The sequence below is a fragment of the Salmo salar genome, chromosome 16 (genome assembly GCF_965601325.2).
Source record: "Salmo salar chromosome 16, fSalSal1, whole genome shotgun sequence".
Lineage (NCBI taxonomy): Eukaryota > Metazoa > Chordata > Actinopteri > Salmoniformes > Salmonidae > Salmo > Salmo salar.
Window position 1 is genome coordinate 60,473,751 of NC_138306.1, and position 24,805 is coordinate 60,498,555.

Consider the following 24,805-nt stretch of genomic DNA (forward strand, 5'->3'; position numbering starts at 1 on the left):
TCTCTATCCAGATTAACCCTAAGGATCTAATATCTATCTCTATCCAGATTAACCCTAATATCTGTCTCTATCCAGATTAACCCTAAGGATCTAATATCTGTCTCTATCCAGATTAACCCTAATATCTGTCTCTATCCAGATTAACCCTAATATCTGTCTCTATCCGATTAACCCTAAAGATCTAATATCTGTCTCTATCCAGATTAACCCTAAGGATCTAATATCTGTCTCTATCCAGATTAACCCTAATATCTGTCTCTATGCGGATTAACCCTAAGGATCTAATATCTGTCTCTATCCACATTAACCCTGATATCTCTCTCTATGCAGATTAACCCTAAGGATCTAATATCTGTCTCTATCCAGATTAACCCTGAGGATCTAATATCTGTCTCTATCCAGATTAACCCTAAGGATCTAATATCTGTCTCTATCCAGATTAACCCTGAGGATTTAATATCTGTCTCTATCCAGATTAACCCTAATATCTGTCTGTATGCAGATTAACCCTAATATCTGTCTCTATCCAGATTAACCCTAAGGATCTAATATCTGTCTCTATCCAGATTAACCCTAAGGATCTAATATCTGTCTCTATCCAGATTAACCCTGAGGATCTAATATCTGTCTCTATCCAGATTAACCCTAATATCTGTCTGTATGCAGATTAACCCTAATATCTGTCTGTATGCAGATTAACCCAAATATCTGTCTCTATGCGGATTAACCCTGAGGAACTAATATCTGTCTCTATCCAGATGAACCCTAATATCTGTCTCTATCCAGATTAACCCTAATATCTGTCTCTATCCAGATTAACCCTAATATCTGTCTCTATGCGGATTAACCCTGAGGATCTAATATCTGTCTCTATCCAGATTAACCCTGAGGATCTAATATCTGTCTCTATCCAGATTAACCCTAAGGATCTAATATCTGTCTCTATCCAGATTAACCCTGAGGATCTAATATCTGTCTCTATCCAGATTAACCCTAATATCTGTCTCTCTCCAGATTAACTGAGGATCTAATATCTGTCTCTATCCAGATTAACCCTAATATCTGTCTCTATCCAGATTAACCCTAATATCTGTCTCTATCCAGATTAACCCTAAGGAACTAATATCTGTCTCTATCCAGATTAACCCTAATATCTGTCTCTATCCAGATTAACCCTAAGGAACTAATATATGTCTCTATCCAGATTAACCCTAAGGATCTAATATCTATCTCTATCCAGATTAACCCTAATATCGGTTTCTATCCAGATTAACCCTAAGGATCTAATATCTGTCTCTATCCAGATTAACCCTAATATCTGTCTCTATCCAGATTAACCCTAAGGATCTAATATCTGTCTCTATCCAGATTAACCCTAAGGATCTAATATCTGTCTCTATCCAGATTAACCCTGAGGATCTAATATCTGTCTCTATCCAGATTAACCCTAAGGATCTAATATCTGTCTCTATCCAGATTAACCCTAATATCTGTCTCTATCCAGATTAACCCTAATATCTGTCTCTATGCGGATTAACCCTAAGGATCTAATATCTGTCTCTATCCACATTAACCCTGATATCTGTCTCTATCCAGATTAACCCTAAGGATCTAATATCTGTCTCTATCCAGATTAACCCTGAGGATCTAATATCTGTCTCTATCCAGATTAACCCTAAGGATCTAATATCTGTCTCTATCCAGATTAACCCTGAGGATCTAATATCTGTCTCTATCCAGATTAACCCTAATATCTGTCTGTATGCAGATTAACCCTAATATCTGTCTCTATCCAGATTAACCCTAAGGATCTAATATCTGTCTCTATCCAGATTAACCCTAAGGATCTAATATCTGTCTCTATCCAGATTAACCCTGAGGATCTAATATCTGTCTCTATCCAGATTAACCCTGAGGATCTAATATCTGTCTCTATCCAGATTAACCCTAATATCTGTCTGTATGCAGATTAACCCTAATATCTGTCTCTATCCAGATTAACCCTAAGGATCTAATATCTGTCTCTATCCAGATTAACCCTAATATCTGTCTCTATCCAGATTAACCCTAAGGATCTAATATCTCTCTCTATCCAGATTAACCCTGAGGATCTAATATCTGTCTCTATCCAGATTAACCCTAATATCTGTCTGTATGCAGATTAACCCTAATATCTGTCTCTATCCAGATTAACCCTAATATCTGTCTCTATCCAGATTAACCCTAAGGATCTAATATCTCTCTATCCAGATTAACCCTAATATCTGTCTCTATCCAGATTAACCCTAAGGATCTAATATCTGTCTCTATGCGGATTAACCCTAAGGATCTAATATCTGTCTCTATCCAGATTAACCCTAATATCTGTCTCTATCCAGATTAACCCTAATATCTGTCTCTATGCGGATTAACCCTGAGGATCTAATATCTGTCTCTATCCAGATTAACCCTAATATCTGTCTCTATGCAGATTAACCCTAAGGATCTAATATCTGTCTCTATCCAGATTAACCCTAATATCTGTCTCTATCCAGATTATCCCTGAGGATCTAATATCTGTCTCTATCCAGATTAACCCTGAGGATCTAATATCTGTCTCTATCCAGATTAACCCTAATATCTGTCTGTATGCAGATTAACCCTAATATCTGTCTCTATCCAGATTAACCCTAATATCTGTCTCTATCCAGATTAACCCTAAGGATCTAATATCTGTCTCTATCCAGATTAACCCTAAGGATCTAATATCTGTCTCTATCCAGATTAACCCTAATATCTGTCTCTATCCAGATTAACCCTAAAGATCTAATATCTGTCTCTATCCAGATTAACCCTAATATCTGTCTCTATCCAGATTAACCCTAAGGATCTAATATCTGTCTCTATGCGGATTAACACTAAGGATCTAATATCTGTCTCTATCCAGATTAACCCTAATATCTGTCTCTATCCAGATTAACCCTAATATCTGTCTCTATGCAGATTAACCCTAAGGATCTAATATCTGTCTCTATCCAGATTAACCCTAAGGATCTAATATCTGTCTCTATCCAGATTAACCCTGAGGATCTAATATCTGTCTCTATCCAGATTAACCCTGAGGATCTAATATCTGTCTCTATCCAGATTAACCCTAATATCTGTCTCTATGCGGATTAACCCTGAGGAACTAATATCTGTCTCTATCCAGATTAACCCTAATGAACTAATATCTGTCTCTATCCAGATTAACCCTAATATCTGTCTCTATCCAGATTAACCCTAATATCTGTCTCTATGCGGATTAACCCTGAGGATCTAATATCTGTCTCTATCCAGATTAACCCTAATATCTGTCTCTATGCAGATTAACCCTAAGGATCTAATATCTGTCTCTATCCAGATTAACCCTAAGGATCTAATATCTATCTCTATCCAGATTAACCCTAATATCTGTCTCTATCCAGATTAACCCTAAGGAACTAATATCTGTCTCTATCCAGATTAACCCTAATATCTGTCTCTATCCAGATTAACCCTAAGGAACTAATATCTGTCTCTATCCAGATTAACCCTAATATCTGTCTCTATCCAGATTAACCCTAAGGATCTAATATCTGTCTCTATCCAGATTAACCCTAATATCTGTCTCTATCCAGATTAACCCTAATATCTGTTTCTATCCAGATTAACCCTGAGGATCTAATATCTCTCTCTATCCAGATTAACCCAAAGGATCTAATATCTGTCTCTATCCAGATTAACCCTGAGGATCTAATATCTGTCTCTATCCAGATTAACCCTAAGGATCTAATATCTGTCTCTATGCAGGTTGACCCTAAGGACTTCATGCTAACGGGGCTGAAGGACGTCACGGTGGGCCGTCTGCCAGGCAAGCTGAACGGACAGCAGTTTGTCATCCAGGACTGTGACAACTGTAAGATCTTCGTGTTGGACCACTCCGCCACCATCACCATCGACGACTGCACTAACTGCTGCATCGTTATGGGTCCAGTGAAGGGCAGTGTGTTCTTCAGGGACTGTAAGGATATCAAGTGTGTGGTGGCTTGTCAGCAGTTCAGGACCAGGGACTGTCAGAAGATGGATGTGTTCCTGTGTTGTGCCACTCAGCCCATCATCGAGGCGTCCACGGGGATGAAGTTCGGCTGCTTCCAGTACTACTACCCCGAACTGGCCTTCCACTTCAAGGACGCAGGCCTCAGCATCTTCAACAACAACTGGAGCAACGTCCATGATTTCACGCCCGTCTCAGGGGAGACCAACTGGAGCCTGCTACCTGAGGACACTGTGGTGTTGGACCATGTCCCAGCCCCTGACCCGGAGTCAGAGTTTAAATCAGTCCGGGTCTCAGCTGAGGCTTCCCGCAGCATCGTGCCCATGACCAAAGGAGGCAGACGCAAGGAGAGTGACGAGTCCTGTCTGTTTGTGTTCTTCGCTGGGGACTACACCACTGCTAACGCCCGGAAACTCATTGATGAGGTGAGCAAGTGGAGGGAGGTAGGAGGGTGAGGAGATAAGACAGTCTGCTAAATGACTTAAAGTAATTTTAAAAAATGAGGAGGAGGGAAGGTTAGACACTTTGTCATACAGTTCAAGGTCTCCTTCCCTTGCTGCAATGGTTCTATTTTTGGCTTTTCCGTTAAGGTCCTTCTGATGTAAACTACTGGTCATCCTCCAGATGAGGAAGTGACTCAAGGTCCTTCTGGTGTTGGTGCGTCGTCATTGTTTACTAGTCTGTTGGCACGTCGTCATTGTTTACTAGTCTGTTGGTGCGTCGTCATTGTTTACTAGTCTGTTGGTGCGTCGTCGTTGTTTACTAGTCTGTTGGTGCGTCGTCGTTGTTTACTAGTCTGTTGGTGTTGGTGCGTCGTCGTTGTTTACTAGTCTGTTGGTGCGTCGTCATTGTTTACTAGTCTGTTGGGGCGTCGTCATTGTTTACTAGTCTGTTGGGGCGTCGTCGTTGTTTACTAGTCTGTTGGTGCGTCGTCATTGTTTACTAGTCTGTTGGCACGTCGTCATTGTTTACTAGTCTGTTGGTGCGTCGTCATTGTTTACTAGTCTGTTGGTGCGTCGTCATTGTTTACTAGTCTGTTGGTGCGTCGTCGTTGTTTACTAGTCTGTTGGTGCGTCGTCGTTGTTTACTAGTCTGTTGGTGCGTCGTCGTTGTTTACTAGTCTGTTGGTGCGTCGTCGTTGTTTACTAGTCTGTTGGTGTTGGTGCGTCGTCGTTGTTTACTAGTCTGTTGGTGTTGGTGCGTCGTCGTTGTTTACTAGTCTGTTGGTGCGTCGTCATTGTTTACTAGTCTGTTGGTGCGTCGTCGTTGTTTACTAGTCTGTTGGCGCGTCGTCGTTGTTTACTAGTCTGTTGGCGCGTCGTCGTTGTTTACTAGTCTGTTGGTGTTGGTGCGTCGTCATTGTTTACTAGTCTGTTGGCGCGTCGTCATTGTTTACTAGTCTGTTGGCGCGTCGTCATTGTTTACTAGTCTGTTGGTGCGTCGTCGTTGTTTACTAGTCTGTTGGTGCGTCGTCGTTGTTTACTAGTCTGTTGGTGCGTCGTGATTGTTTACTAGTCTGTTGGTGTTGGTGCGTCGTGATTGTTTACTAGTCTGTTGGTGTTGGTGCGTCGTCATTGTTTACTAGTCTGTTGGTGCGTCGTCATTGTTTACTAGTCTGTTGGTGCGTCGTCGTTGTTTACTAGTCTGTTGGTGCGTCGTCGTTGTTTACTAGTCTGTTGGTGCGTCGTGATTGTTTACTAGTCTGTTGGTGTTGGTGCGTCGTCATTGTTTACTAGTCTGTTGGTGCGTCGTGATTGTTTACTAGTCTGTTGGTGCGTCGTCATTGTTTACTAGTCTGTTGGTGTTGGTGCGTCGTCATTGTTTACTAGTCTGTTGGTGCGTCGTCATTGTTTACTAGTCTGTTGGTGCGTCGTCATTGTTTACTAGTCTGTTGGTGCGTCGTCATTGTTTACTAGTCTGTTGGTGCGTCGTCATTGTTTACTAGTCTGTTGGTGCGTCGTCATTGTTTACTAGTCTGTTGGTGTTGGTGCGTCGTCATTGTTTACTAGTCTGTTGGCGCGTCGTCATTGTTTACTAGTCTGTTGGCGCGTCGTCATTGTTTACTAGTCTGTTGGCGCGTCGTCATTGTTTACTAGTCTGTTGGCGCGTCGTCATTGTTTACTTGTCTGTTGGCGCGTCGTCATTGTTTACTAGTCTGTTGGCGCGTCGTCATTGTTTACTAGTCTGTTGGCGCGTCGTCATTGTTTACTAGTCTGTTGGCGCGTCGTCATTGTTTACTAGTCTGTTGGCGCGTCGTCATTGTTTACTTGTCTGTTGGCGCGTCGTCGTTGTTTACTTGTCTGTTGGCGCGTCGTCGTTGTTTACTAGTCTGTTGGTGCGTCGTCGTTGTTTACTAGTCTGTTGGTGCGTCGTCGTCGTTGTTTACTAGTCTGTTGGTGCGTCGTCGTCGTTGTTTACTAGTCTGTTGGTGCGTCGTTGTTTACTAGTCTGTTGGTGCGTCGTCGTCGTTGTTTACTAGTCTGTTGGTTCGTCGTCGTTTACTAGTCTGTTGGTGCGTCGTCGTCGTCGTTTACTAGTCTGTTGGTGCGTCGTCGTCGTCGTTGTTTACTAGTCTGTTGGTGCGTCGTCGTCGTCGTTGTTTACTAGTCTGTTGGTGCGTCGTCGTCGTTGTTTACTAGTCTGTTGGTGTTGGTGCGTCGTCGTTGTTTACTAGTCTGTTGGCGCGTCGTCGTTGTTTACTAGTCTGTTGGTGCGTCGTCATTGTTTACTAGTCTGTTGGCACGTCGTCAATGTTTACTAGTCTGTTGGTGCGTCGTCATTGTTTACTAGTCTGTTGGCACGTCGTCATTGTTTACTAGTCTGTTGGTGCGTCGTCATTGTTTACTAGTCTGTTGGTGCGTCGTCGTTGTTTACTAGTCTGTTGGTGCGTCGTCGTTGTTTACTAGTCTGTTGGTGTTGGTGCGTCGTCGTTGTTTACTAGTCTGTTGGTGCGTCGTCATTGTTTACTAGTCTGTTGGGGCGTCGTCATTGTTTACTAGTCTGTTGGGGCGTCGTCGTTGTTTACTAGTCTGTTGGTGCGTCGTCATTGTTTACTAGTCTGTTGGCGCGTCGTCATTGTTTACTAGTCTGTTGGTGCGTCGTCATTGTTTACTAGTCTGTTGGTGCGTCGTCATTGTTTACTAGTCTGTTGGTGCGTCGTCGTTGTTTACTAGTCTGTTGGTGCGTCGTCGTTGTTTACTAGTCTGTTGGTGCGTCGTCGTTGTTTACTAGTCTGTTGGTGCGTCGTCGTTGTTTACTAGTCTGTTGGTGCGTCGTCGTTGTTTACTAGTCTGTTGGTGTTGGTGCGTCGTCGTTGTTTACTAGTCTGTTGGTGCGTCGTCATTGTTTACTAGTCTGTTGGTGCGTCGTCGTTGTTTACTAGTCTGTTGGCGCGTCGTCGTTGTTTACTAGTCTGTTGGCGCGTCGTCGTTGTTTACTAGTCTGTTGGTGTTGGTGCGTCGTCATTGTTTACTAGTCTGTTGGCGCGTCGTCATTGTTTACTAGTCTGTTGGCGCGTCGTCATTGTTTACTAGTCTGTTGGTGCGTCGTCGTTGTTTACTAGTCTGTTGGTGCGTCGTCGTTGTTTACTAGTCTGTTGGTGCGTCGTGATTGTTTACTAGTCTGTTGGTGTTGGTGCGTCGTGATTGTTTACTAGTCTGTTGGTGTTGGTGCGTCGTCATTGTTTACTAGTCTGTTGGTGCGTCGTCATTGTTTACTAGTCTGTTGGTGCGTCGTCGTTGTTTACTAGTCTGTTGGTGCGTCGTCGTTGTTTACTAGTCTGTTGGTGCGTCGTGATTGTTTACTAGTCTGTTGGTGCGTCGTGATTGTTTACTAGTCTGTTGGTGCGTCGTCATTGTTTACTAGTCTGTTGGTGTTGGTCGGCGTCGTCATTGTTTACTAGTCTGTTGGTGCGTCGTCATTGTTTACTAGTCTGTTGGTGCGTCGTCATTGTTTACTAGTCTGTTGGTGCGTCGTCATTGTTTACTAGTCTGTTGGTGCGTCGTCATTGTTTACTAGTCTGTTGGTGCGTCGTCATTGTTTACTAGTCTGTTGGTGCGTCGTCATTGTTTACTAGTCTGTTGGCGCGTCGTCATTGTTTACTAGTCTGTTGGCGCGTCGTCATTGTTTACTAGTCTGTTGGCGCGTCGTCATTGTTTACTAGTCTGTTGGCGCGTCGTCATTGTTTACTAGTCTGTTGGCGCGTCGTCATTGTTTACTAGTCTGTTGGCGCGTCGTCGTTGTTTACTAGTCTGTTGGTGCGTCGTCGTCGTTGTTTACTAGTCTGTTGGTGCGTCGTCGTCGTTGTTTACTAGTCTGTTGGTGCGTCGTCGTCGTTGTTTACTAGTCTGTTGGTGCGTCGTCGTCGTTGTTTACTAGTCTGTTGGTGCGTCGTCGTCGTTGTTTACTAGTCTGTTGGTGCGTCGTCGTCGTTGTTTACTAGTCTGTTGGTGCGTCGTCGTCGTTGTTTACTAGTCTGTTGGTGCGTCGTCGTTTACTAGTCTGTTGGTGCGTCGTCGTCGTCGTTTACTAGTCTGTTGGTGCGTCGTCGTCGTCGTTGTTTACTAGTCTGTTGGTGCGTCGTCGTCGTCGTTGTTTACTAGTCTGTTGGTGTTGGTGCGTCGTCATTGTTTACTAGTCTGTTGGCGCGTCGTCGTTATTTACTAGTCTGTTGGCGCGTCGTCGTTGTTTACTAGTCTGTTGGCGCGTCGTCGTTGTTTACTAGTCTGTTGGCGCGTCGTCGTTGTTTACTAGTCTGTTGGTGCGTCGTCGTTGTTTACTAGTCTGTTGGTGCGTCGTCGTTGTTTACTAGTCTGTTGGTGCGTCGTCGTTGTTTACTAGTCTGTTGGTGTTGGCGCGTCGTCGTTGTTTACTAGTCTGTTGGTGCGTCGTCATTGTTTACTAGTCTGTTGGTGCGTCGTCGTTGTTTATTAGTCTGTTGGTGTTGGTGCGTCGTCGTTGTTTACTAGTCTGTTGGCGCGTCGTCGTTGTTTACTAGTCTGTTGGCGCGTCGTCGTTGTTTACTAGTCTGTTGGTGTTGGTGCGTCGTCGTTGTTTACTTGTCTGTTGGCGCGTCGTCATTGTTTACTAGTCTGTTGGCGCGTCGTCGTTGTTTACTAGTCTGTTGGCGCGTCGTCGTTGTTTACTAGTCTGTTGGCGCGTCGTCGTTGTTTACTAGTCTGTTGGCGCGTCGTCATTGTTTACTAGTCTGTTGGTGCGTCGTCGTTGTTTACTAGTCTGTTGGTGCGTCGTCGTTGTTTACTAGTCTGTTGGTGCGTCGTCGTTGTTTACTAGTCTGTTGGTGCGTCGTCGTCGTTGTTTACTAGTCTGTTGGTGTTGGCGCGTCGTCATTGTTTACTAGTCTGTTGGTGTTGGTGCGTCGTCATTGTTTACTAGTCTGTTGGTGTTGGTGCGTCGTCATTGTTTACTAGTCTGTTGGTGCGTCGTCATTGTTTACTAGTCTGTTGGTGCGTCGTCATTGTTTACTAGTCTGTTGGCGCGTCGTCATTGTTTACTAGTCTGTTGGTGTTGGTGCGTCGTCATTGTTTACTAGTCTGTTGGTGTTGGTGCGTCGTCGTTGTTTACTAGTCTGTTGGTGCGTCGTCGTTGTTTACTAGTCTGTTGGTGCGTCGTCGTTGTTTACTAGTCTGTTGGTGCGTCATCGTCGTTGTTTACTAGTCTGTTGGTGCGTCATCGTCGTTGTTTACTAGTCTGTTGGTGCGTCATCGTCGTTGTTTACTAGTCTGTTGGTGCGTCGTCGTCGTTGTTTACTAGTCTGTTGGTGCGTCGTCGTCGTCGTTTACTAGTCTGTTGGTGCGCCGTCGTCGTTGTTTACTAGTCTGTTGGCGCGTCGTCGTTGTTTACTAGTCTGTTGGCGCGTCGTCGTTGTTTACTAGTCTGTTGGCGCGTCATCGTTGTTTACTAGTCTGTTGGCGCGTCGTCGTTGTTTACTAGTCTGTTGGCGCGTCGTCGTTGTTTACTAGTCTGTTGGTGCGTCGTCGTTGTTTACTAGTCTGTTGGTGCGTCGTCGTTGTTTACTAGTCTGTTGGTGCGTCGTCGTTGTTTACTAGTCTGTTGGTGCGTCGTCGTTGTTTACTAGTCTGTTGGTGTTGGCGCGTCGTCATTGTTTACTAGTCTGTTGGTGTTGGTGCGTCGTCATTGTTTACTAGTCTGTTGGTTTTGGTGCGTCGTCATTGTTTACTAGTCTGTTGGTGTTGGTGCGTCGTCATTGTTTACTAGTCTGTTGGTGTTGGTGCGTCGTCATTGTTTACTAGTCTGTTGGCGCGTCCGTCATTGTTTACTAGTCTGTTGGCGCGTCGTCATTGTTTACTAGTCTGTTGGTGCGTCGTCATTGTTTACTAGTCTGTTGGGTGCGTCGTCGTCGTTGTTTACTAGTCTGTTGGTGCGTCGTCGTTGTTTACTAGTCTGTTGGTGCGTCGTCGTTGTTTACTAGTCTGTGCTGCTGCGCGTCGTCGTTGTTTACTAGTCTGTTGGCGCGTCGTCGTTGTTTACTAGTCTGTTGGCGCGTCGTCGTTGTTTACTAGTCTGTTGGCGCGTCGTCGTTGTTTACTAGTCTGTTGGCGCGTCGTCGTTGTTTACTAGTCTGTTGGCGCGTCGTCGTTGTTTACTAGTCTGTTGGCGCGTCGTCGTTGTTTACTAGTCTGTTGGTGTTGGCGCGTCGTCATTGTTTACTAGTCTGTTGGTGTTGGTGCGTCGTCATTGTTTACTAGTCTGTTGGTGCGTCGTCATTGTTTACTAGTCTGTTGGTGCGTCATCGTCGTTGTTTACTAGTCTGTTGGTGCGTCATCGTCGTTGTTTACTAGTCTGTTGGTGCGTCGTCGTCGTTGTTTACTAGTCTGTTGGTGCGCCGTCGTCGTTGTTTACTAGTCTGTTGGCGCGTCGTCATTGTTTACTAGTCTGTTGGTGCGTCGTCGTTGTGCTGCACCCAACTGGTCGATCTTCTTCAAGCTGTGGTCAGCTCTTGACCTCACCTTTAAAATCCACCACAGCAGATGTTCCCAAACTGTTTATATTCCCGTACCCCTTCAAACATTCAACCTCCAGCTGTACCCCCTCTAGCACCAGGGTCATCGCACTCTCAAATGTTGTTTTCTGCCATCATTGTAGCCTGCAACACACACACTATACGATACATTTATTAAACATAAGAATGAGTGTGAGTTTTTGTCACAACCCAGCTCAAGGGAAGTGACAAAGAGCTCTTATAGGACCAGGGCACAAATAATAATAATCAATAATGTTGATCTTTATTTAACCATCTTACATATAAAACCTTATTTATTCATCAAAAATTGTGAATAACTCACCACAGGTTAATGAGAAGGATGTGCTTGAAAGGATGCACATAACTCTGCAACGTTGGGTTGTATTGGAGAGAGTCTCGGTCTTAAATCATTTTCCACACAGTCTGTGCCTGTATTTAGTTTTCATGCTAGTGAGGGCCGAGGAATCCACTCTCACATAGGTATGTGGTTGCAAAGGGCATCAGTGTCTTAACAGCAGGATTTGCCAAAGCAGGATACTCTGAGCGCACACAAAAAAATCATATCATTGCATAGTGCTGAAAATAAAAGAGAGTTCAGGGGCCTTGCTTTAACAAAGTTAACCATTTTCACTGTAGTGTCCAAAACGTCTTTCAAGCTGTCAGGCATTCCCTTGGCAGGAAGAGCCTCCCGGTGGATGCTGCAGTGGACCCACGTGGCGTCGGGAGCAACTGCTTGCACGCTCGTTACCACTCCACTATGTCTCCCTGTCATGGCTTTTGCTCCATCAGTACAGACACCAACATGAGCAGCAGCTAAGATTGGCTACCGTTAGAGGAATTCCCACGAGAGAGTAAACGTTAATGTGATTGGATGTTCATTATATTTTTGGCAGTGAAACGAGGCTACTCGGGCGAGGGGGGAAAAAAAACCTCACCCAAGTGTATATAAAGGTATAGCCCCGGTGGAAAATATAAACGGACTGTTTGACAATGGGAAGAAATTGCGTACCCCAGTTTGGGAATATCTCACTACAATAAGATCCCTGTATTAAGAGCTGTACGAGCTTTGTTGTAATGTACAGTTGAAGTCGGACTTTTACATACACTTATGTTGGAGTCATTAAAACTCGTTTTTCAACCACTCCACAAATTTATTGTTAATAACAAACTATAGTTTTGGCAAGTTAGTTTTAGGACATCTACTGTGTGCATGACACAAGTAATTTTTCCAACAATTGTTTACAGACATATAATTCACTGTATCACAATTCCAGTGGGTCAGAAGTTTACATACACTAAGTTGACTGTGCCTTTAAACAGCTTGGAAAATTCCAGAAAATGATGTCATGGCTTTAGAAGCTTCTGATAGGCTAATTGACATAATTTGAGTCAATTGGAGGTGTACCTGTGGATATATTTCAAGGCCTACCTTCAAACTCAGTGCTTCTTTGCTTGACATCATGGGAAAATCAAAAGAAATCAGCCAAGAACTCAGGAAAAAAAATGGTAGACTTCCATAAGTCTGGTTCATCCTTGGGAGCAATTTCCAAACGCCTGAAGGTACCACGTTCATCTGTACAAACAATAGTACGCAAGTATAAACACCATGGGACCACGCAGCCGTCACACCGCTCAGGAAGGAGACGCGTTCTGTCTCCTAGAGATGAATGTACTTTGGTGCGAAAAGTGCAAATCAATCCCAGAACAACAGCAAAGGACCTTGTGAAAATGCTGGAGGAAACAGATATAAAAGTATCTATATCCACAGTAAAACGAGTCCTATATTGACATAACCTGAAATGCCGCTCAGGAAGGAAGAAGCCACTGCTCCAAAACCGCCATAACCTGAAAGGTCGCTCAGCAAGGAAGAGGCCACTGCTCCAAAACCACCATGAAAAAGCCAGACTGTGGTCATGGGGACAAAGATCGTACTTTTTGGAGAAATGTCCTCTGGTTTGATGAAACAAAAATAGAACTGTTTGGCCATAATGACCATCGTTATGTTTGGAGGAAAAACGGGGAGGCTTGCAAGCCGAAGAACACCATCCCAACCGTGAAGCACGGGGGTGGCAGCATCATGTCGTGGGGGTGCTTTGCTGCAGGAGGGACTGGTGCACTTCACAAAATAGATGGCATCATGAGGTAGGAAAATGATATGGATATATTGAAGCAACATCTCAAGACATCAGTCAGGAAGTTAAAGCTTGGTCGCAAATGGGTCTTCCAAATGGACAATGACCCCAAGCATACTTCCAAAGTTGTGGCAAAATGGCTTAAGGACAACAAAGTCAAGGTATTGGAGTGGCCATCACAAAGCCCTGACCTCAAACCCATAGAAAATTTGTGGGCAGAACTGAAAAACTGTGTGCGAGCAAGGAGGCCTACAAACCTGACTCAGTTACACCAGCTCTGTCAGGAGGAATGGGCCAAAATTGACCCACTGGGAATGTGATGAAAGAAATAAAAGCTGAAATAAATCATTCTCTCTACTATTATTCTGACATTTCACATTCTTAAAATAAAGTGGTGATCCTAACTGACCTAAAATAGGGAATCTTTACTAGCATTAAATGTCAGGAATTGTGACAAACTGAGTTTAAATGTATTTGGCGAAGGTGTATGTAGACTTCCGACTTCAACTGTACATGTCAAATAAAGGCAAGGGCAAGCGAAGCAACATTTGTTAGTGTAATATGGTTAATTTTGGTTGGACTGACTTTAAAATCTAGGATAATGCACCCAGGATTGGATGTGTATAGTCATCAAACTCTAAAACAATCCACATGAATGCTTTCGTCACTTCTTAAATATACTCTAGGCCTACTGTCTCTTTCATAACAAGGTAGGATTACTTTGGTGCGAGGTGAGTGTGTGTGTGAGTCAGCACCAGTCTGATACCTGGGCTATGATAAGAACAGCCTACAGTCCAGATGGACTGATATGAGTGCTTTGGAAGAAAACGTCTACTGAATGGCATATATTATTTGTGTTCATGGTGTCATTGCTTCCTGTCTGTATTAACTCCAAGGCCTCTGGGAAAGGGTTTAACGGTGTCATTGCTTCCTGTCTGTATTAACTCCAAGGCCTCTGGGAAAGGGTTTAACGGTGTCATTGCTTCCTGTCTGTATTAACTCCAAGGCCTCTGGGAAAGGGTTTAACGGTGTCATTGCTTCCTGTCTGTATTAACTCCAAGGCCTCTGGGAAAGGGTTTAACGGTGTCATTGCTTCCTGTCTGTATTAACTCCAAGGCCTCTGGGAAAGGGTTTAACGGTGTCATTGCTTCCTGTCTGTATTAACTCCAGGCCTCTGGGAAAGGGTTTGTGCTGATCCAGACTAAGGAAGTGTCCATGCGCCCCGAGGATGTCAGCAGAGTGTTCCAGAACGAGGCAGAGGGACTCCTAGAGTGGATCACCAACGGTAAGGAACACAAAGACTGTCCCAAATAGCACCTTATTCCCTATATAGTGCACTACTTTTGACCAGGGCCTGCAGACAATCCGTGTATCATCTGTGTTAATCATTCAATAGTCGGTTTGAGACTAGGGCAGACATCGGTTTGAGACTAGGGCAGACATCGGTTTGAGACTAGGGCTGACATCGGTTTGAGACTAGGGCTGACATCGGTTTGAGACTAGGGCAGACATCGGTTTGAGACTAGGGCGGACATCGGTTTGAGACTAGGGCGGATATCGGTTTGAGACTAGGGCGGACAGCGGTTTGAGACTAGGGCGGACAGCGGTTTGAGACTAGGGCGGACAGCGGTTTGAGACTAGGGCGGACAGCGGTTTGAGACTAGGGCTGACAGCGGTTTGAGACTAGGGCTGACAGCGGTTTGAGACTAGGGCAGACATCGGTTTGCTGGTTCTGGTTCGGTTTGAGACTAGGGCTGACATCGGTTTGAGACTAGGGCTGACATCGGTTTGAGACTAGGGCAGACATCGGTTTGAGACTAGGGCAGACATCGGTTTGAGACTAGGGCTGACATCGGCTTGAGACTAGGGCAGACATCGGTTTGAGACTAGGGCAGACATCGGTTTGAGACTAGGGCAGACTTCGGTTTGAGACTAGGGCTGACATCGGCTTGAGACTAGGGCTGACATCGGTTTGAGACTAGGGCTGACATCGGTTTGAGACTAGGGCAGACTTCGGTTTGAGACTAGGGCTGACTTCGGTTTGAGACTAGGGCTGACTTCGGTTTGAGACTAGGGCAGACTTCGGTTTGAGACTAGGGCAGACTTCGGTTTGAGACTAGGGCAGACTTCGGTTTGAGACTAGGGCAGACTTCGGTTTGAGACTAGGGCAGACTTCGGTTTGAGACTAGGGCAGACTTCGGTTTGAGACTAGGGCTGACTTCGGTTTGAGACTAGGGCTGACTTCGGTTTGAGACTAGGGCGGACAGCGGTTTGAGACTAGGGCGGACAGCGGTTTGAGACTAGGGCGGACAGCGGTTTGAGACTAGGGCTGACATCGGTTTGAGACTAGGGCAGACTTCGGTTTGAGACTAGGGCGGACTTCGGTTTGAGACTAGGGCTGACATCGGTTTGAGACTAGGGCTGACATCGGTTTGAGACTAGGGCTGACATCGGTTTGAGACTAGGGCTGACATCGGTTTGAGACTAGGGCTGACATCGGTTTGAGACTAGGGCTGACTTCGGTTTGAGACTAGGGCTGACTTCGGTTTGAGACTAGGGCTGACTTCGGTTTGAGACTAGGGCTGACTTCGGTTTGAGACTAGGGCTGACATCGGTTTGAGACTAGGGCAGACTTCGGTTTGAGACTAGGGCAGACTTCGGTTTGAGACTAGGGCGGACAGCGGTTTGAGACTAGGGCGGACTTCGGTTTGAGACTAGGGCTGACATCGGTTTGAGACTAGGGCTGACATCGGTTTGAGACTAGGGCAGACTTCGGTTTGAGACTAGGGCTGACATCGGTTTGAGACTAGGGCTGACATCGGTTTGAGACTAGGGCTGACATCGGTTTGAGACTAGGGCTGACATCGGTTTGAGACTAGGGCTGACATCGGTTTGAGACTAGGGCTGACATCGGTTTGAGACTAGGGCTGACTTCGGTTTGAGACTAGGGCTGACATCGGTTTGAGACTAGGGCTGACATCGGTTTGAGACTAGGGCTGACTTCGGTTTGAGACTAGGGCTGACTTCGGTTTGAGACTAGGGCAGACTTCGGTTTGAGACTAGGGCTGACTTCGGTTTGAGACTAGGGCTGACTTCGGTTTGAGACTAGGGCTGACATCGGTCTTCCCTGTAGCTCAGTTGGTAGAGCATGGTGTGTGCAACGCCAGGGTTGTGGGTTCGATTCCCACGGGGGGCCAGTACAAAAAAAAAATGCATGAAATGAAATGTATGCATTCACTATTGTAAGTCGCTCTGGATAAGAGCGTCTGCTAAATGACTTAAATGTAAAAAAAAAAAAAAATGTCAAATGTAAATCGGTTTGCTGGTTCTCTGTGATGTATGATGACCTTTGAACCAAGAGAAAGGGGGGGGATAAAATCCTCATAGCTGAAGGAAAGAATTGTGTTAATGAGTTGATTTAGTGCTTATGATGATTAGGCCAATGCATTTCTGAAAATCCTCTCTTCTTGCCACAGGCCCAGTGACGGCCCTGGAGTTGAATGGGGATGGGGTAGTGGAGGCCTGCAATAGCATGGCCAGCGACATGTTCAGTGGAACCAAGGTAACAGTATTCCTGCCATCTCTAGACAAAACATTTATTGTCGGGCCTACTGAGTGGCGCAGTGGTCTAAGGCACTGCATTACAGTGCTAGTTGTACCACTAGAGATTCTGGGTTCGGTTCCAGACTCTGTCGCGACCGGGAGACCCATGGGGCGGCGCACAATTGGCCCAGCGTCGTCCGGGTTAGGGGAGGGTTTGGCCCAGTGTCGTCCGGGTTAGGGGAGGGTTTGGCCCAGCGTCGTCCGGGTTAGGAGAGGGTTTGGCCCAGCATCGTCCGGGTTAGGGGAGGGTTTGGCCCAGCGTCGTCCGGGTTAGGGGAGGGTTTGGCCCCAGCGTCGTCCGGGTTAGGGGAGGGTTTGGCCCAGCGTCGTCCGGGTTAGGGGAGGGTTTGGCCCAGCTTCATGGTTAGGGGAGGGTTTGGCCCAGCGTCGTCCGGGTTAGGGGAGGGTTTGGCCGGCAGGGATGTTCTTATCCCATCGCGCACTAGCGACTCCTGTGGCGGGCCGGGCGCAGTGCACGCTGACCAGGTCGCCAGGTGTACGGTGTTTCCTCCGACACATTGGTGCGGCTGGCTTCCGGGTTAAGCGGGCGTTGTGTCAAGAAGCAGTGCGGCTTGGTTGGGTCGTGTTTCGGAGGATGCGCGGCTCTCGACCTTCGCCTTACCCGAGTCCGTACGGGAGTTGCAGTGATGAGACAAGACTGTAACTACCAATTTGATGCCACGAAATTGGGGAGAAAAAGGGGTTTCATCTCTTATTTAAAAGGGTTATAATTTAAAAAAAATGTTTTACATTTATTGTTTTAATGTCAATGAGACTAACCTGGTAAAATACAATTTTAAAAAGATCTCAAGATTTTATGAATTGTACTGAAAGTTTTAGTCAGAACTGTACTAGCTAATGAAATAGTTCCTGTATGTGAAGTAAGTCTTGTTTTCTGTCCTGTTCCCTGCAGGTGTTTGTTTCAGACAACAGAAATACTTCCTCTCGAGATGTGGACAACTTCTTCAACTTTGCTGACATGCAGATGGGCTTGTGATTCAGTCACTGTATGACAATCACAACTACACCACTGATATACACCACAATCACAACTACACCACTGATATACACTTCAATCACAACTACACCACTGATATACACCACAATCACAACTACACCACTGATATACACTTCAATCACAACTACACCACTGATATACACCACTGATATACACCACAACTACACCACTGATATACACCACAACTACACCACTGATATACACCACAACTACACCACTGATATACACTTCAATCACAACTTACTACACAACCAAGGATTATTTTTGTATATTTTTTATACTAGTAGGTAGTGGAGAAGGACAGGTTGATCAACATAATGATGGTAGGTAGGACAGGTTAATCAACATAGTGATGGTAGGTAGGACAGGTTGATCAACATAATGATGGTAGGTAGGACAGGTTGATCGACATAATGATGGTAGGTAGGACAGGTTGATCGACATAATGATGGTAGGTAGGACAGGTTGATCGACATAATGATGGTAGGTAGGACAGGTTGATCAACATAGTGATGGTAGGTAGGACAGGTTAATCAACATAATGATGGTAGGTAGGAGAGAGGACGGGTTAATCAACATAGTGATGGTAGGTAGGACAGGTTAATCAACATAATGATGGTAGGTAGGAGAGAGGACAGGTTAATCAACATAATGATGGTAGAGAGGACAGGTTAATCAACATAGTGATGGCAGGTAGGAGAGAGGACAGGTTGATCAACATAATGATGGTAGAGAGGACAGGTTAATCAACATAGTGATGGTAGGTAGGAGAGAGGACAGGTTAATCAACATAATGATGGTAGGTAGGACAGGTTAATCAACATAGTGATGGTAGAGAGGACAGGTTAATCAACATAATGATGGTAGGTAGGACAGGTTAATCAACATAATGATGGTAGGTAGGACAGGTTAATCAACATAGTGATGGTAGAGAGGACAGGTTAATCAACATAATGATGGTAGGTAGGACAGGTTAATCAACATAATGATGGTAGGTAGGACAGGTTAATCAACATAATGATGGTAGGTAGGACAGGTTATTCAACATAGTGATGGTAGGTAGGACAGGTTAATCAACATAATGATGGCAGGTAGTAGAGAGGACAGGTTGATCAACATAATGATGGTAGGAGAGAGGACAGGTTAATCAACATAGTGATGGCAGGTAGGAGAGAGGACAGGTTAATCAACATAATGATGGTAGGAGAGATGACAGGTTAATCAACATAATGATGGTAGCAGAGAGGACAGGTTAATCAACATAATGATGGTAGGAGAGAGGACAGGTTAATCAACATAGTGATGGTAGGAGAGAGGACAGGTTAATCAACATAATGATGGTAGGAGAGAGGACAGGTTATCAACATAGTGATGGTAGGTAGGACAGGTTAATCAACATAGTGATGGTAGGTAGCAGAGAGGACAGGTTAATCAACATAATGATGGCAGGTAGCAGAGAGGACAGGTTAATCAACATAGTGATGGTAGAGAGGACAGGTTAATCAACATAATGATGGTAGGTAGGACAGGTTAATCAACATAGTGATGGTAGGTAGGACAGGTTAATCAACATAATGATGGCAGGTAGCAGAGAGGACAGGTTAATCAACATAATGATGGTAGGAGAGAGGACAGGTTAATCAACATAGTGATGGTAGGTAGGAGAGAGGACAGGTTAATCAACATAATGATGGTAGGTAGTAGATAGGACAGGTTAATCAACATAGTGATGGTAGGTAGGAGAGAGGACAGGTTAATCAACATAGTGATGGTAGGTAGGAGAGAGGACAGGTTAATCAACATAGTGATGGTAGGAGAGAGGACAGGTTAATCAACATAATGATGGTAGGAGAGAGGACAGGTTAATCAACATAGTGATGGCAGGTAGGAGAGAGGACAGGTTAATCAACATAATGATGGTAGGAGAGATGACAGGTTAATCAACATAATGATGGCAGGTAGGAGAGAGGACAGGTTGATCAACATAATGATGGCAGGTAGGAGAGAGGACAGGTTAATCAACATAATGATGGTAGGAGAGATGACAGGTTAATCAACATAATGATGGTAGGTAGGAGAGAGGACAGGTTAATCAACATAATGATGGTAGGAGAGAGGACAGGTTAATCAACATAATGATGGTAGGAGAGATGACAGGAAAAAACAGAATGCAACATGCAATGAAACGGTTTCCTTCAGGAACGACCAGCTGAAAACAGGGAGGGGTTCAAAATGCAGCGCTACCTTTAGAATACGCTGCTTTAAACTCCACCCCACTGAACTCCACCCCACTGAACTCCACCCCACTCCACCGAGCCCCACTCCACTCCACTGAACTGAACTCCACTCCACCAAACCCCACTCCACTCCACCGGACTCCACTCCGCCCCACTCCACTCAACTCCGCCCCACTCCACTCAACTCCGCCCCACTCCGCCCCACTCCACTCAACTCCGCCCCACTCCACCCCACTCCGCCCCACTCCACCCCACTCCACTCCCCTCCACCAAACCCCACTCCACTCCACCGGACTCCACTCCGCCCCACTCCACTCAACTCCGCCCCACTCCACTCAACTCCGCCCCACTCCGCCCCACTCCACTCAACTCCGCCCCACTCCACCCCACTCCGCCCCACTCCACCCCACTCCACTCCCCTCCGCCCCACTCCGCTCCACTCCACCGGACTCCACTCCGCCCCGCCCCACTCCACTCCGCTCCACTCCACTCCCCTCCGCTCCACCCCACCTCACGGAGCAAATGTACCTCCAATCTGTTCAAGAACGTTTTGGGGAAACGTGTCGTTCAGTGGCTGTTAAGCAACGTAGCAAACGTTCAATCAAACTGAAAGCGCCGCTAGTGCAAATAATCGACTCATCAAGCTTTGATTATTGGAACCAGATTGGCAGGGCAAAAAGCCAGGGAGGAAACGCTTCATTAGTTATTAGAATTTCTTGAAAGTATTCTCTTCTTGTTTATATTGTGTATATTTTGGTCTTCGCTGTTCTGTAAGGTAATTTTGTCGTGTGTGTGTGTGTGTGTGTGTGTGTGTGTCACACACCATTGAGGTAAATGATCGGTGTAGAGTGAAGTTGCCCCTAGATTCTGATCTTGAATCAGTTTTGCATTTCCCCTACTAATGTTTTTTTTTTTTTTACGTTAGAATTTGTGGAGGGGAAGAGTTGATCCATGATCTGTACCTAGGTGAACCTTTAGCCCGTACATCATGTGTTTTCTCTGCGGTATTTGTTAGGGTCCTTGCTATCTGGGATCCTTGGGACGTCCCAAGGATCTGTCATCCCAGTGAAGTTGCCATTTTAAAATAGTCTGGGTAAGAGTTAAGGTTCGGTTAGAGGTTAAACGCTCAGACACAGCACTAGCGTGTTCTGTCCCAGAGTACTTGTCCCCTCTGAATGTAATTTGTGAACCGAGTGCGTACAGATTTCACATGTGGAATCAGGTGAAATATGTCTTTGGTCAGACGTCTATAGAGGGTGGTCCCTAAAAACGCAGTGCGCTGAACGATCAGCAGACGAACGCTAAATCCTCATTCGGTGCCATGTGTGCAAGTCTTTCAAGTTAGGTTTAGGGTAGGGGCGTCCCAACCATTCCCGATTACCACTAACCCATTTGTTTGTGTGTTTTGGTTGAGCAGCAAGACAACGGGACTTCCTTAGTGGTTACCTGAGTTTCCTGTGTTGTTTCCAGACACGTTGTCAGGGTGATACTGGTGTAAATAGCTGATTGGACATAGGGGTGTATTCACTAGGTAATAAACAGAAGCAAGTGGGACTAAATGGGGAGGAGACCTACTGAAAACATGTTTTGCTACAGTTGGTGTGCACAAATAGACACCTCAAGCCACATGATACAGTTTCTACCTGCAACACTTTGCTTACACCAATGTAGACTACACCCATTATGTAAATAATTATTTCACATATTTTAGTTAATGTTATTTTTTATTTTATTTGGGGGGGGGGGGGTGAATTAAATAAATGTTCATAGAAAGCATTTAGAATGTATTGAAGACAGGAAGGGATGTGATAATGTTGTTTTCTTTGGGACCCAACCTCATCCCTGTGATGAAATACCTGCTTCTCAAATGGTGCCCTAGTCCTCTACTTTTGACCAGGGTAGTGCACTATAAAAGGACTAGGGTGCCGTTTGGGAAGCAGCCTGTATACTTTAACATTTGTATTCGTTGAAGGAATGATCTGATTGGGACTTTTGTATTGCTAAATGTTTCCTATTGTATCTCTGTAGAATCAAATGAACATGTCATTACTAATATATTAAATCCATTTGTATGTGTTGTGTTTGAGATTTTTACTGTGGGACATGTTTCTGATTTACACTACTTTCTCAGTAGCTTGATTTCCATCCAATTGGCGATTATTTTTTTTGATTTGTATGTGAATATTCTTGAATCCGCGTAATGAAAATATCCACATTTTCCCACCAGTGGAATGTTTCCACCTAATGGACTTGTTGCAGATTAAACACTGTTCATAACATCATCTGTTCACACAGTTTAAAAAAAAAAACGTATTTCCTTTCAATTCTACACAATTTTGTCATTGTGATGCGAAGAATCCTTTGCAGTTTTAAAAGCACATTTTCTTGGAATTCTATACATTTTTTTCCCCTGTCTAATGTGTATTCCTGTGATATTTGAGTGACAAGAAAAATACAACAATATCTATGTGGTAAAAACCCTAACTGGTCTGTAGGCTGGTTGATCTGGACATTTCTGACAAGTTATAAATATCTCTCTAAGAGGAACTGGTGATGCACCACCTTGTGCTTTGTGCTATTACAACTCTCAAGAGGAAGTTCACAGCCGGACTGAGTTCCTGCCGTTTGGGAACCACTGGACTAGTCTGCATGATGAGATTATTATCGATTTTTATCATATTTTATTTATTTATTTTTTTGCCAAACGGCAGTAAAGCGTCTTGTCACCAGAATAAGACCTTCGATTTATTGGAAAAGAGCATCGCTGTGCGCTTTATACCACCCTCGGAAGTTATACCACCATCATCTATTTCGTCTGTAGCCTCATGAACTGCGTGGTTTCCTGAGTCGTGCTATAGAGCCCCACCCCAGGTCATCGTGTGCCTCCCAAGTTTGCTTTGATATGATGGTGATTGTATCAATATTTCCGCATAAAGGCGTTTCCACCGCTATTTCTTGCATAATACATTTTAACGACACTAAAAAAAGGTCTCACCATGTCAAATGAACAAATTATTTGTCTGCATTTATAAAATTGTACTGAAACTTCCTGTTTCCAATATACAGTGAGGGGGGGAGGGGGGAAGTATTTGATCCCCTGCTGATTTTGTAAGTTTGCCCACTGGCAAAGAAATGATCAGTCTATAATTTTAATGGTAGGTTTATTTGAACAGTGAGAGACAGCTTCAGAAGCAAGCCAGCAGTGGGATGCTGCTGGCTAGTGCCCTGCAAGGTTGCTAGGAGGCCGGACATCTGGCCACCCTCTTCACTATACAGGCCACACAAAACTGTCGGTCTCCCTCAAGCAATGGCAGAGAGCAACATGACCACAAAACTGTCGGTCTCCCTCAAGCAGTGGCAGAGAGCAACATGTCCACAAAACTGTCGGTCTCCCTCAAGCAGTGGCAGAGAGCAACATGTCTCTGCCCATCAACAACTGGACTCATCTCTCTGTACTTGTGGGATGGTGTACGTGCCCAAAGTGAGTTGTGTGACGTATATATTGTTCTCAATACTTAGTTGTTGCTTTATTTATGCTTCCTCTGTATAGCTTGTAGCCTGTAAACATGTTCAGCGATGATGCAGTTGAAGTCAGAAGTTTACATACTCTTAGGTTGGAGTCATTAAAACTCATTTTTCAACCACTCCACAATTTGTTGTTAACAAACTATAATTTTGGCAAGTCAGTTAGGACATCTACTTTGTGCATGACACAAGTAATTTTTCCAACCATTGTTTACAGACAGATTATTTCACTTATAATTCACTGTATCACAATTCCAGTGGATCAGAAGTTTACATAAACTAAGTTGACTGTGCCTTTAAACAGCTTGGAAAATTCCAGAAAATGACGTCATGGCTTTAGAAGCTTCTGATAGGCTAATTGACATCATTTGAGTCAATTGGAGGTATACCTGTGGATGTATTTCAAGGCCTACCTTCAAACTCAGAGCTTCTTTGCTTGACATCATGGGAAAATCAAAAGAAATCAGCCAAGACTTCAGAAAAAAAATGGTAGACCTCCACAAGTCTGGTTCATTCTTGGGAGCAATTTCCAAATGCCTGAAGGTACCACGTTCATCTGTACAGACAATAGTACACAAGTATAAACACCATGGCCATCATTCCGCTCAGGAAGGAGACGCGTTCTGTCTCCTAGAGATTAACGTACTTTGGTGCGAAAAGTGCAAATCAATCCCAGAACAACAGCAAAGGACCTTGTGAAGATATTGGAGGAAACAGGTACAAAAGTACCTATATCCACAGTAAAACGAGTCCTATATTGACATAACCTGAAAGGCCGCTCAGCATTGAAGATGCAACTGCTCCAAAACCGCCATAAAAAAGCCAGACTACAGTTTGCAACTGCACATGGGGACAAAGATCGTACTTTTTGGAGAAATGTCCTCTGGTCTGATGAAACAAAAATAGAACTGTTTGGCCATAATGACCATCGTTATGTTTGGAGGAAAAAGGGGGAGGCTTGCAAGCCGAAGAACACCATCCCAACCGTGAAGCACGGAGGTGGCAGCATCATGTTGTGGAGGTGCTTTGCTGCAGGAGGGACGGGTGCACTTCACAAAATAGATGGCAACTGAGCTACAGCCTTCCCTGTAGCTCAGTTGGTAGAGCATGGTGTTTGCAACGCCAGGGTTGTCTGTTTGATTCCCACGGGGGGCCAGCACAAAAAAAAAAACTATGAATGTATGAAATGTATGCATTCACTACTGTAAATCGCTCTGGATAAGAGCGTCTGCT

General features: G+C 44.8%; 1 protein-coding gene across 5 annotated transcripts in view; it reads left to right on the plus strand.

The window, feature by feature from the left end:
• Positions 1-22,329, plus strand: part of LOC106574114 (protein XRP2) — a 38,445-nt gene extending 16,116 nt beyond the window's left edge. The window contains exons 2-6 of one of the 5 annotated variants that reach the window (XR_014380940.1): positions 3,811-4,479; positions 14,360-14,474; positions 16,666-16,751; positions 17,706-19,523; positions 19,637-22,329. Coding sequence is in view for 1 of the 5 variants with exons in the window: in XM_082962803.1 (XP_082818929.1) it covers positions 3,811-4,479; positions 14,360-14,474; positions 16,666-16,751; positions 17,706-17,789 (954 nt within the window). In the remaining 4 variants the exon portion in view is untranslated. Of the gene's footprint in view, positions 1-3,810; positions 4,480-14,359; positions 14,475-16,665; positions 16,752-17,705 lie in introns of all 5 variants that reach the window. The other 4 variants (XR_014380938.1, XR_014380939.1, XR_014380937.1 and 1 more) reach the window with 4 other exon arrangements.
• Positions 22,330-24,805: the final 2,476 nt, after the last annotated feature.